We start from the raw sequence: 14,641 nt of genomic DNA, 5'->3' as shown, positions 1-14,641 counted from the left end.
CAGAATAGGCTCCGGTGCCTTCAAATGAGCATCTGACAGACATTTATAAAGCGCAGCTAATGCCGAGGCATCTTGATGCATCTTTGTGTGCAAAACTGGATTTGTCCTTTTTCTCTTTCGATGCCGAATGTTTCGGCATTGAGGGGTTTCATCTCTGTTCGAGCCCGAACCGGAAGGCGTCACTTTGTTTCGGGGCCGAGCCGGAAGGCGGGGCGTTGGAATGAGAGTCTTGGTGCCTACCACGGGCTGATGGCAGTGGTGGCCTAGAAGTCTTTGTCTTGATTGGGGTGGGTTTCGTAGGCAAAGGGGCTTTGTTACTCATGGCACCCTATCCAGATGGAACGTCATGGGACTAGAATTTGATCTCCAACTCCTAATCGGAGTCCTGAACAGAAAAGGCCTCTTCCGCCGCCGACACCTCCATCTCTTCTTGTTCAGCCTCTTCGTCGAAGATACCAGGAGTGTTGCTGCATGTCTGTGTGTCAAGCGTGACGGTCTCAGTCTTTTTCTAACAGAACGACCTACACGCGTCGCAGTCTTTCTCTTTATGTTCCAGGAAGAGACAAAGGTTACAAACCTTATGAAGATCGGTGCTCGGGTATTTAGAATAGCACCTAGGATAAAATTGAAATGGCGTCCGTCCGATCGGCGGAAGACTGGATGCAGGATCTTCGAGTGGAAACCGGAGAAGATTTAGGCCCGATGGCCGTGGTCAGAGGTTTTTGTGGATAAATAAAGTTTTCCGAAGCTCTGCGACACGCAGAAGATAACGCGATCGAAAACAATACCAACAAGGGTAGACTGAATTGCAAACCACAAGGATTCCGATTGATGGTTTCGAATCTGAGCGTAGCAATACACGTCCGAACCCGATGGCGGAAAAAAAACAATCCAACAACGGAGTTGATGCCCATGCGCACTATCACCAAAAGGAGGAGTCACTTTACCTTGTGACTGGAAAAGACTTCTTAGAAGAAACTTGCAAACATCCGGACCCAACACTAGGCGTCAGAAGTATGCAAAGCATGTGTATCCACAGCACGCATGCCTCGGACATACAAGTTTACTTTGTTCATTATCAAGCCAAGAAAGTAGAAAATGTTGACAGCCATTTGCATAAGCTAAAGGTTGGAATAAATCAAGGCAACATGTGCTATAAATGTAGATCAGAGTAGTTAGAATGCAGGCAGGGTTTGTGGAGGGGAAACAAAGCATAGAGGTTCTTCTAACTCTAGTCTTGCTTGTATTTAAAATAATGTTTTTTACTGAACATAAGCATGGAGCAAGATGCCTAATAAAATTTCATCAGTAGTTAAGTCTAGACAAAACCTGTGAAGAAAGGGATGCAATATACGGACAATGTGCTGGGTACATGTCAAACTACCATCAATAACCTGTACAGAACAACCATTATTTAAAAAGTTGGCCTGCATTGCAAAACCTCACCTTATATCCTTTAGTGAGATTTCCACAGACAACTGTCCCACTTTTTTTAGAAGATCGTCTGTAAGTATTCTCAAGCAACAAACATTTACCTCTTCCTGGTTACCATAATCAAAATAAAATACCTGTGAAATAGAAAAGCACATGCATTTTTTCAAGACACACAAGTTCAAGCATTACAGTAAAAATGAGGAGTGGCAAAGCATATAGACCTAGCCTAGGCAAGCTGGTGTAAAAGTCTTTTTTTTTATTTTTACTGCAAGCATAAACCACAAATATAAAAGCAAGAACACATGCAGCTGCATAAACATGGCCACTATTTACTTGTATTTACTGGTGCACAGAAAATGTACTTTTGGCTTTGAATTGTTGTAACATTTGGTCAATAGTTTAAACAAACAAGGCTGACTTAACAAAAAATAGGATAAACAACAAAAAGAAAAAAGAATTGGCAAAATAAAGTTCTTTTAAACCTACACCACAAACATGAATTCAATTAATCCCCATTCAAAAAAAGAGAGGTGATGTTTGTTCCTTGTAAATCACATCTTTCTCTCTACAGGTTAACACATCCAAAAAAGGTTCTTTCCACTGCCTTTATTTAAATTCAGATTTTCAACTCACAGCAAAATAAAAAATGCAAATTATGTTCATTACTATCATTCTAAAGAATTACAAAAGCAGCACAATTTTGCAGTAAAAAAAGAGTTTACCAATGAGGAAGCATTTTGGAGAAGGAGGGACGGCAGAGGAATTGAATGCATAGAAGTGGAAGGACAGAACAACAGAGACGTAACAGACAAAGTAAAGTTGGAGGCAGTAAGAATAATAGAGAGAATGGCAGTTGGGAGCACTGCCCACCAGTGTGGCAAAGGCCCTTGCCTCAGCATTCCGAGTCCAGGACCGCCCACCAAACCTGGAGAACCAATCATGCGTAACAAGGATCAATTTGATGAGAGTTTCCCCAAACACGGTAGGAGCATTTTTGTCAAACTCGATTGGACATCACGTCATACTGACCAGTTGCCATATTTTTTGTAAGTAGGGATTTGCCTCTGAAGTACAAAAAAACAGAACAATGGTTCTTTCAGGTAGGAAGGTTTCTCTCTGAAATTCGGGTAATGAAGCTGAATGAATGAATAAAAGTAGTTTATTAGTCAATTAAAACCATAAACATTGCAAGAATCATTCAATGTTCAGATATTTTTATCTAAATATTGAACACAAAACTTATTATGCCTAAAAATTAAAGACAATTTAGTTATTTGCTACCCTTCGTAATTATTCAAATAAAAAGGCCAGTGTACTAGAGGTTAAAAGAGATTAATAGAGTTTGGACAAGGCAGCCTAAAAGGAACACCTACCTCCTGATCTAAAAGTGATTCCTCATGAACCAGCTTTTTCTCGGATTATTAAGGATACATATACTTGACTGTAGCTAAATTGAAATCTACCGGTAAAGTGCCAGTGGGGTCTTGAAGCTCTGCCATTACAAAACAAGCAGCCCCATGTGGTAGGCTTGCTTAGTATATGGTGCACTTATTGAATTGATACACCTTGCACTAATCCAGACAACCCTTACGGTGATTTTAGTGGTCTTTGATAACCATAGAAAGCTCTCAAAATGTTAGCTGTTGAGAGCAGCCTTAAGGCTTATATTGAAGGAGTGTTAAGCAGTTTGTTTTACCAGTTTAATCATGCAGTGTAGGTTAAACAAAAGAGAACCACACAGTGTTATATAAAAATACTTCTATTTATTACACAACACTCACACTTTGGTATATCTCCTATCCGAAGATATTAACAATATAAACCAAGAATACTTAAATTGCAAAAAGGTAAGTAGCACAAAATACAGTGATCTCCATGGAAGACCAAACCATATATCAGGAAGGTGCATGCAAACTGCAAAGGAGGACCGGACTTGGATCAGAAGACCCAGAGGAGCCAGGGACACAAGTAACCACCCGAGATAAGTACCCAGGAACCCCACAGAGGCTGTGTGCAGAGTGAGAACACAGGAGCGTCCCAATGGAAGTCAATGGAGAAGTAGTGGTTGTAGTTTTGCAGAAGGATCCTTCACAGAGCACCCTGAAGAATTCCCCTGGAGGACAGATGATTGGAAAGCCACTCCACCCATGATTGCCCTGGGAACCAGGTTATCTACACCAGCGAAGGCAGGTGCATAGGGGTGAAGTTATGTCGGAAACCTCCGTAGACTACAATGGAAGACTTGGAGAAAAGTGCTTCTGGAAAAGAAGTGCGATGGAATCCAAGGGTGGATTTTGGAAGTGAACCTGCAAGCAGAGAGGACAGAGTATATGCCGCTCAGGAGTGACCAGCAGGAGGCATGAAAGTGCAATGCCCACTGAAGTCGGACGTTTCAAAAGTGTTGACTGTGACCTTGTTGCTGCAGCAGTGAGGACCAGGTGATGTTGAGGAAGACAAGGAGAGGTGTACGAGCTGTTCCACGTCAGATGTCAGTGACTAGGTAGTCGGTGTAAGGCGGGAGTACCAACAAGCCTTGGTAGACAACTGGAATGGAGAAAGAAGAAGGTGCAACGCTGGGACCAGCAAGGTCCAAGGGACTCATCAACAGCTGGAGAGTCAGAGCTGACCCGAGGAAGAAGGGGAGCCCACTGAAGTAGGAGAAGCCCCTCAGGCCAAAGACACAGGAGTCGCAAGAGGACCTCAAGCAGCTCACCAAGAACAAAGACCCACGGAGCCGAGGATGATGTGAGGTCGCTGTACTTGGTAGAAAGAGATACGAGAGGCTGCATCTTCTTGTAGCCTGAAGATCTCTGTCATACAGAGACCAACAAGCAAAGGCAAGTCAATGCGGTGCACTCTGGTTCGGTCCCAGCCGCTCCGAAGAAGGATACTGGCCTCAAAATTGCAGAGGACACAGGTCAGGCCTCGAGGGGGTTGTAGAACCACCACCTGTGTTGATGCCTTTTGAAGTCCGTGGGACATCAGGAGCAGCAGACTTATCAGTTTTGTTGCGGTGCCTGCAGATGCAGGGGAGTGACTTCTTCATTCCAAAGGAGAATACTTCGGTGTCTTTGATGCCCACAGGTCTGATGAAGATCCTGGAAGAAGAACAGACGAAGAAGAATTGCAGAACAGCGAGACCAGGAACATCAGAATTCTTCCTTGATGCAGTCTCGGTTCCAGGATATGTCCAGCAAAATCCAAGTGTCCAGAGGGTCGAAGAGTGACGTGGTTTCAGGCTCGAATCTCGGCCCATGACGAATCTAAGGAACCACCCATAGGTAGAACCTTAAATTCCCTAGGGAAAGGGTTAGAACAACCTAGGGGTCCCTCCCAGAGGAGGGGCTAGACAGAGGGGAAGATACTCCCATGTCTTTTGTCTAGTTTTGCACCAGAGCAGGAGCCAAGGGCTCACAGAACTGGCTGAAACTGGACGACAGCACGACTAGTTTGCTATCTGACCCTGAAAGGATGTTACCAGTAGTACAAGGGGTATCCCAAATAAGCACCCCAGTACATGGGACCATACTTCCAACACTGGAATCAGTGTTGGGGTATGATTCCAACTTGTTTGGTACCAAACATGACAGGATTCGGTGCAGCTAGTATATCGTTAGACATCTCGTATTGACTGATGTCCACTATTATATATTAAAATGGCTCACTGCACTTACAAAGCCTGGAGTATCGACTCCGGTGTCTGTAGGGGTGTCCTACTCCTGCAGGGGCCCCTCACACTTCTAACCATGCACCCTGCCCTTAGGACTGAAGAGTCTGCCACGGGGTGACATAGGTTTTAAGTATAGTGACCCCCAATGTGAGGTAAGTTATATCTGCTGTGAGAGGAGCTAGCACCACCTCACACAGGCTGCAAAGGCAGGCCTGTAGTATGAGTGGACACCCATGGGGAACACAATACATGCTGCAGCCCACGGGAGACCCCTGATGTACCTATGCCCTGGGTACCTTAGTACCATATACTAGGTACTAGTAGCCAAGTGTAGTTGGACACAGTACTTACCATGGTCAATTTAGGGAGAAAGCACAGTGACTGGGTTCCTGATTAGCAGGATCCCAGTCAGACTAGTCAAAACATACTGATACCAAGCAAAAAGTGGGGGTAACCATGACAGAAGATCTTACTTCCAACACTCCCCACAGTTAAAAACAGGTGGGTGGGAGGGAATGGAGTGCATTATGTGGTGTAATTGTAAGACACTACCAACCCTTCTTAGGACCAGTCAAGCTTTCATTGTCAAACCTTAGCTCAACCCTGGGTAGCTGTGGCTTTGTGCAGACAGACTTTAACAAAGGATCAAGTGTAAAGCATTTAAACAGCACAAAAACATTTGAAGATGAAGAAAACTACTCAAGAAATTTATTTTTTTAAAAAGGTTATATTTTTAAGAATTTATAGACGCCAAAACTAAAATAATCCAGTAGAGGTTTCCAGAGATATAGATTTTTTTACAAGAAATAATAAATGAAGACGTTTCACTCAACCGCGAACAAGTGTTTGACACTTAAAAATTATTTCAAAAAAAAGTTGCTTCAAGGATGGATGTAATTGCTAAGAAGTACTTTAGGCAACCAACTCCAGCGGGGAGCCAGTCAAAGGGACCAACTAGATCCAAAAAAAACTGTTACCTTCCCAAGGAAATCAGTGTCCAATTCAGTATCAGCGTTAGTGACCAGTTCCCATTAACTTCTATTGAGTGTCCTCGATTAACAATATACTGTAGGAAAGTGCCCCTTCTCGACAGTCACTCCCACCTTTTGCCTGGTATCTGATGCAATTTTGACAAAAGTGGACTGGGGTCCTGCAATCCAGGTCCCCAGTGCCAGATCTATTTCCTTAAAACTGTACAATTGTTTGCTAATGTGCCATCCTAAGGGACCCCTCACCACACTCATGCAGACTGCCATTGCAGAATGCATAGAATGGTGCAGACAAAAGTAAAAACACAACTTGGCACACACCCTGTGTGCTATGCCTGCAGACACTGCACACGATATATACAAGTCACTCCTACAGCTTTAAGGCAGGGTGCATTATATTACATGTGTGGACATATCTGCATGTGCAGATATGCCACTGTGATGTCGAAGTAGATTCTTAGACATTGCAAGTAACCAGGGAAGCCATCTTGAGTATATGAATTGAGCACTGTTGATTACAAGTTCCTCAGCTACCTGATGGCTTCACTGAAAACAAAGGTGTTTGGTATCCAACACCTCATATGAATAAACCCACAATGATTCCAGGGGTGGATGTATTAATACATGCACCCAGAGGATACCTTAGAGGTATTTCCTGAACCCTATTACTCCTTTAGTGTTCTGGCTGACTGGTACCGAGTATCGACTGCCACAACATAAGCACTTCTGACCCCCTAGGAGGTGAGAGTCAGGAACAACACCTGGTCTCGCAGGAGGTGTTTACACATCCACCAGCAGGATGGCTAGTAAATCAGCATAGAAAGAAGCTTCAAAGCCTCTGCAGCCTTTAAAATGTGACCCGGCTTCCCCCAGACCACCCCCTGAGGTTTATTTGGCACCAGGACAGGCAGGAAATTAGTTAAGCAAGAGGGTGTGGATCAACCCAAGTCAGACACACCCTTAAGGTGAGCTGCCTGGGGCGTGGCTTGTCGAGCTGCGGAATGGCTGCTCTGTGAGAGAGCTCCGCCGGCCGAGATCCTAACTGTTGGACTCAGAGTCAACCTCCTGCATTCTTCACGTCTCTGAAGGTGCCTAACTTGCGGCTACGACCGGTGTTTGGGTCGATTCGCCACCGGATCGCTGCGTTGGGAGCCCCGAGGTGCGGCGCGGCAGCTGAGGGGGATTGCGGCTGGAGGCGAATGCCGGCTGCCCTGACTACTCTGGGCCGTGGTCTCGCCGCGGGCCTATGAGGGCCTGAAGTCTTCGATTGTTGCTGACGCTGCCGTTTCCTGTGGGGAGGCGCGCTGAGGCCCCCCGCTTGTGCTTGCAGACAGGGGCCATGACGGATGAGCAGCTGCGACGCTTGTAGGTGATCTGGGGAAGACGCAACCCGATTTGTGCGGTGAGGCACGATCCGCGCTATGCTGTGACATCGCCTGCTTCAGTGTCTACCATAAGGTCGGCGTGTGGCTTGACGGAGGAGCCATCCAGTCCTGATGTGCTGCGCTGAGAAGGCAGGTGTAGACGTTTGCGGACCTGCGCCCACAGCCATTGCCTGAGCTACAAAGTAGGTGCAGGGCGAACTGTGGATACTGGATTGCACCTGGGGCGCCATTGTCGGTGGACTATGCATATTTTGGTTATTCCACTGGAGCAGTACCCGCATTATTGCAGCGAGGTGGGAGCGGCAGGAGTACTGGGGGAGCTACTGCGTGTGCTGGGACGGCCCGTTACAGCTTTGGAAGACCTGTGCTGTGTAATTTGAGGTTTCTGTGTAGCAGTGAATTTGACAAGCTATACCTTGCTACCATTTTGGGCGCCATGGCGATTCGTGGGTTGGAGTGTCGGAGCTCCGAGGCATATGCGGCCAGCGCAGTGCAGATGGCGCGCCACTAGACAAACATAGTACCTGCCGCAGTAATCGGGCTCCGGATGTGGTGAACCTTGTGGCGGTGGTGCGCTAGTTGGTGCCATGGAAGGTTCTGGCTGCTGCTCGTGATTGGCGGTGAGACCCCAACTGAGCGTTGGTGCAGCAGTCTGTGCAGATTTTTGTGGCAGCCTCTGGTGAGCCCTATTGTTCCCTGGTCACTCTGGGTCTTGAGGAATCGCACTCGTAGTGGGTAGACTGTCACCTGTGGGGGGGTGCTGACTGCAAAGCACCTACGGTGCGAGGTGAGGCTGCCTGCACTGCTTTACCATGGGCAAGCACGACTCTAAACAGCCCAAACTCACGTTTGACCAACGTCGGTCCACGAGACAACAAGAATCGGACTCGGAGACCACCACAGGGAGGTCCGCGGATGGGCAACGTGAAGACCAGGGTGAAGACATGTGTGCACTCATGCTTGAGGTGCATTCGAGTTTGCGCACCATTGATGCCAAATTAGATGCCTTAACATTGCAGATGGAGTCGGTGAAAGCACAGGTCGGACCGCATGAGCACAGACTGGATGTTTTAGAAAACAGACATACCAACCTACACGAATTTCAGGTGGAAACCAAAGAACAAGTGTCTCAGATGGATAAACTCCTCCACGTAATTCGCGTCAAGAATGAGGATTTAGAAGCCAGATCGCGTCAAAATAATCTACGCATTACGGGAGTACCGGAGACGACTGCGATCACAAAGATGGAAGTTTATGTGATGGATCTGCTTCGAAAACTGTTCGCAGCGCATCTATCACCGGTCTTTGCGGTGGAGAGGGCCCACCGTACTCTGGGAGCGCGGCCTCCGGTGGGAGCTCCTCCACGGCCTATATTGGCGAGAGAAAATTGAACTATCAGGATCGGGATGTGGTGCTGAGGCAGGCTCGCACGCTGGGCACAATTACACACCAGGGCAACCAAATCGCGTTCTACCCGGGCTTCACCCCGGCGGTACAGGCTGCTAGGAGAGAATTCTTACCGGCAAAGAAGATCCTATTGCAGGCACAGATACCGTACTCTGCTCTACCCTGCCAAACTCAAAGTTTCCTATGATGGCTCGGCTCATTTTTTCACGGACGCCAAATCCGCCTTGAAATTTGCCAAACATGTGAGTGGCAAAATGAACAAGAAATGCTCAAGTCCAGCTGTGGCAGAGGAACGGCAGCTAAGTGATAATGACTAACTAATAGACATTTGTATTACTTATGTAACATGTGTGTTTTGTTTTTTCCCCCCTACACAAATGCTCTTAATTTCGCAACCTGACATTTTGTGTATTTAAGGTTGCAGAAATCTGCGACCCGCTTTTCTATGCCACACACAGGTGCATTGAACTTTCTTATTGTTCTAATAATTGGCAATGGTTCATAAAGTTATGGATGATAGATGTCAGCTGCGCCCACACCATATGCCTTCTTTCCTTAAAGGGGCGAGACGGTTAAAGAGGGATAGATGATCGTAACCACATGATGAGAGCTGGTTATAGTGCATATTGTGAGAAGTTTGCCTGATATATGATGCCACTAGTTCTAGTGTACACCCTGTATCAGTCCAAACAACCCTTATGGTGATTGGTTGTAAAGTCAACCTTATAGACCAGCTATCCTAGTGGTAGCATGGACAAGAGCAGTCTTAGGCTAAACTCTTTATGGCATGTGAAGCCAGCAGTTATACCATTTGCAATCCCTTGAATACCAAATGAAAGGACACCACAACGGATATATAAAAAATAGGATGCATTTATTCTGGTCAAAATACCCTCAGCACTCTTTATGAGATTCGAGGTAAGTACAACACAGTCTTATTTAAGCATACATAAGTTACACAGGTAAGTAATACAGTTAGGCCCTAGGGGCCACGCAAACCATATACTAAGTAAGTAGTATAAGGACCACTGTCACGAACACAGGTTAGGCCTAGGCCATCGCTGGGGCTACACTTTACTACCAGTTACTAGGCAGTGGGAGGCCCACGGGATTCAGGTGCAGAGTGGAAACACTCACGCGTAATGCGTTAACGTCGATAGAAATAGTGACGGTTAGAAATAAAGAGTTTTAGGACACTTCGGAAAGAGTTAGGAGTTTGAGACTTGGAAACTAGACCCTAGGATAGTCAATACCCTTGTGAGCACTGGAGAACTCAGTTTACCTAGCCCACGGGCTGCGGGTGCATAGGTGTGAACTTGCGTCGGGTTTCGTCGTCGACTCCTATGGATGCCTGAAGGAAAGATGCTGACAGGCAGTCAGTGAAGAGTGTCCGATGGATTCCAAGGTTGGAATCAAGAAGGAAGGTACCTGCAAGCAGAGGGGACAGAGTCTAGGTCACCAGCCAGGAGCCGGGAAGGAACCAGGCGATGTCGTGAAGATGCAGGTGAAGAGGTGAAGCTTGTCGCAGCAGCCACGGATACCAGGAGGCGTCGAGGACGACCAGAACCAGGAGGCGAGCTGTCCTACGAGGGCTCTTGCTGTTGGCGGCGTCGATGTCGAGTTTGGACCGAACAAGCCTTGGCAAGCGCAACCCACGCAGGATGAAGGATTCGCTTCTGTTGCAGACCAGGAAGGCCTGAGGTGCTTCTCTTTCACAGGGAAGCAAGGGCCAGTCTGGAGGAGCCAGACCAGCGGTGGAAAGTCAAGGGTTCGTCATCACAGAGGTTACTAGCCAACAGACAAGCAACCGGACAGACGCGTCGAGCAGGAAAATGCAGAACGGCCCCACGCAGAACTCGTGGAGTGTGGAGGGCTGATCTTCGGTGCAGATGGTGCTCGGGGTTGGGGCTTCTCAATCCCCAGAGCACAACTTCGAGGCTGCCTCGGAAGCTGCGCTGTAAGCTAGTAGCCAATTTTCCCAGGTAGCCGGTCCAACGTCTCTCGTCGCCTCCACGGATCTCAGCTTTGCTGTGGATGTGGATCAGGGTCGGAGAAGTCTGGAAGTCAAGGCGCTGGTCGGGCTCTGCAGTCGGTTCCTCATAGAACTTGGGCAAAGCAAACGGCAGGTCGCTTGTTGGTGCCTGTTTGCACAGGGTGGCCACTCCTTGGCCACAAGGGAGATTCTTCAGTCTTCTTCCGTAGTCGAATGTCGAAGGTCCAGAGTTTCTGTTCAAGTTGTAGTTTTCAGGATAATCCAAAGTCGTAGGGACTCAGCTCCCACTCTTATACTAATCTGGGGGGCTGGGTTACCTGCTAGGTCCCTCCTATGGGTGGGACCAGGGATGGGGGTGGTTACACCCCCTTCCCTTTGTCCAGTTTTGCGCCAGGACTGGGGCTGGAGTGCCCCAGCACCGGTTTGAACCGGACTATGCATGGGCCACCTTGTGTGCCCCAGGCACTGTCTCGTTTCTTTCATCCCTCCCTGCCCCAATACACTAAGTCCTGTCTAGGGTGGTGCTAGCACCTCCCAAGGGAGGAAACCCATTGTCCAAGCCTCCCTCGCTGGAAGGACTCCCAGCAGCAGGAGGTCAGACTTGTGTCTGTGGCAGCAGCATCCATTTTGTGATGCTGGGGCTCAGGTTAACTTTAACCGGGTAGTAGGTCTTCAACATGTCTTCTCCCTCTAGAAGGGAAGAATACTATCCTCACCGCCAGAAATGGTGTGGGGGTAGTATTCCAAAGTGTTAGACACCTTACACGACATGTTTTGATAAAGCCAAACCATAGTTACCATAACCGCGAGGATTAGAAGGCACTTTAAGAGTATATGGTAGGCGATATCATAGAGCAGCTATAAGGACATGGTTCCGAAAGCTGCAGACAGGCTCAGCTCATGCTAGAGCACCATCTCACATGTTACCAAGCACTCTGCCTTCAGGATTGTTAAGGCCTGCCATAGGAGTGACTGAAAGGTTACCCATGTGTCTATATAAGGCAGGTATAGGAATACTAGACCCAAGCAAGGGGTGATTACACGACCTTGCCCCCAGCTGAGTATTCAGCCAGTTGTGTCATGATGGGAGGCCAGCCAGGAGTGGCATAATACATGCTGCAGCCCCTGGTAGGCCTAGGATACACCCATGCCCTGGGTACCTAAGTTATACTGTACAGGGCCCTAGAGGGTGATCCTTACCAATTGGGTTATGTACCTAAAGTACATAGTGTGAATTTAGAGAGAGAACAGCTGGGCTGTGGGTCTGATTAGCAGGCCCACAGCCACATCTAAGTCGAAAACCAGTGAAGCAAAAGCAAAAAGTGGGGGTGAACATAGAAAGCAGACCCTACTCTCCTGCACATATCGCCTTAAGGTCACATGTTTTGTTTGGATTGATGCAGTGTAGGTTTGATCTCTTGCAGTATCTCGGGCACCCTGCTACGGTAGGGAATGCCGGTACTCATACGTCCCCATGAGAAGTTTCCCTGAAAGATTCAGTTTTGTGTCTTTTTTGGGGGGAAGAATTGCTTCAACCTAATTGGGGGGTTGATGTGGGTGGGGGGGGGTCTAAGTTGGGGGTGTTTGTTGGTGTGTGGCTGTCGATTGTCAGGACTGATTCAGGACGTAAAGACAGTACTGTTTATACAATGGGGCGGGTGGGGGATGCGCAGGCACCTGTGCTGACGATCACAAGACTACAGTTAATTGTTTAACATGGAACATAAGAGGCCTTAATGACAGTAAGAAGTCGAGGTTGGTACATGCGTATCTTGCACGCCACAATGTCGACATATGCTTATTGCAGGAGACTCATCTCCGATCCCAGCTAAACTCAGACACAGGCGATGGGGCTCTTCATATGTGTCAGTGTACTCAAATTACTCTAGGGGAGTAGCGGTGCTGGTGCGGCGAGGCATAGATTGGAGGGAAAGGGAGACTTATACTGACACTGATGGCCGGTATGTAATACTCCTGGGTTATTTGGGTGGCACTCTACTGACAGTTGTGGCATTATATGGCCCCAACACGGATTCTCCTGGGTTCTTTCAGGACGTTTGGGCCAGGGTCAGGGCCACGGGTAGCACCACGTCCCTGTGGGGTGGAGACTTCAATGCCATTCTACACGATGACTTGGACAGGCAAGGCACAGCTAGGACACATCACCCTGCGGCTAGCAGGGTATTAAATGCCCTGTTGGACGAGGGGGATATGGTGGACATATGGAGGCTTCGCAATCCACTGACTAAAGAGGGCACATGCTTCTCAGAGCACCATCGATCCTGGTCTACGTTGGACTATTGGCTGTTGTCCAGAGATATGGCCAGCTGGGTGGTGGACGTTAAGCATCTGTCGAGAACCCTCTCGGACCACTTGCCATGCTGGCTGACCCTGTCCCTGCCCAACGCTACACGGACGGCATTCTCTTGGCGGCTGCCCCCACAGGCGCTTTTAGATGAGGCATTGAAAGAAGAAACACGCACTGACATTATGGACTACTTCACACTTAACACGGGGTCAGTCAACACAGTGGCCTCACTTTGGGAAGCGTTTTAAGTGGTCATTAGGGGGAATTGTATTTCTCGACAGGCGGGCGTCCTCAAGGCTATTAGAACAACCTTGTGCAATATTGAGACACAAATTAAGGATTTAGAGGCGCGTATACAAATGGATGGGGAAACCGCCCTCTTGGCTGAGCTGAAGGGTAAGCTGCTGGAGTATGAAGAGAAAGCACAGAGGGAGGTAAGGTTTCTGGGGAAATATGCAGAGGCCCGGAGGTATGGGGAAGGGGATAGACCGGGGAGAACACTGGCTGGTATGCTTCGTGCCCCCCGCTCCGCGGCTTTTGTCCCGGATATCAGAATTCTGCAGGGTGACGTTGTTAGGGGCTCCTCAGAGATTCATAGGTGTTTTCCGTATTTTATACAAATCTCTAAACCGCCACAAAAACTGCTTGTCCGGAGGGTATGCAGGAGTTCCCGGATTTGGTGGCACTGGTGTGGTTTAATGACAGACACAGAGAATATATGCACCTACTGTTCTCAGTGGACGATGTAAAAGATGGTATTAATAGTCTGCCTTTGGATAAGGCCACCGGCTCCGACGGTTTGACGACCGCATTCTACAAAACATATGCCGAAGAACTGGCGCCCAAACTCCTTGCTGTATATGAGTTCTCATGAAACGGGTATTCTGCCTCAGTCAATGCGTGAAGCTATCATTATTACCTTACTCAAGCCAGGCAAGCCAGAAACCGAATTAGACTCATAAAGACCACTGTCACTTATAAATGTGGACGTTAAAATCTGTTCGCGAATAGGCTGACAACCTTTACTTCCAATGATAGCGCTGCCGGATCAATCAGGTTTTATACCTGGCAGATCCACATCCCACAACCTTAGGACGGTGTTCTCAGTCTTACATTATCTGCACCCAGATGTACAGACAGCGGTGGTATTCCTGGATGCTACAAAGGCATTCGACTCGCTCGAATGGCCATACCTCTTCCGAATTTTGACACGAATGGGCATTGGCTCCCTGTTCATTAAATGGATACAATTGCTATACACTGAGCCATTGGCTAGGGTGCGAGTGAATAGCATAATCACCGCCCCGTTGCATATAACGCGAGGCACCAGGCAGGGATGTCCTTTGTCTCCTTTACTATTCGCAATTGCGATGGAGCCATTGGCAGCTCGCATCAGGCAACACCATACAGACAAAGGCATAGGATTTGGGGCTAGGAGTCTTTTGATTTTGTTGT

At 47.9% G+C, this 14,641-nt stretch overlaps 1 protein-coding gene across 1 annotated transcript in view; it reads right to left on the bottom strand.

Annotated features, from left to right (window-relative positions):
• Positions 1–14,641, bottom strand: part of RNF17 (ring finger protein 17) — a 2,644,767-nt gene that overhangs the window by 911,588 nt on the left and 1,718,538 nt on the right. Inside the window, exon 26 of the mRNA XM_085621540.1 lies at positions 1,447–1,568. Coding sequence (XP_085477666.1) covers positions 1,447–1,568 — 122 coding nt within the window. The remainder of the gene's footprint in view (positions 1–1,446; positions 1,569–14,641) is intronic.

The sequence above is a fragment of the Triturus cristatus genome, chromosome 8 (genome assembly GCF_964204655.1).
Source record: "Triturus cristatus chromosome 8, aTriCri1.1, whole genome shotgun sequence".
Taxonomy (NCBI): Eukaryota; Metazoa; Chordata; class Amphibia; order Caudata; family Salamandridae; genus Triturus; species Triturus cristatus.
Note: the sequence above shows the minus strand (reverse complement) of the source record. Positions and strands in the feature narration are given on the sequence as shown.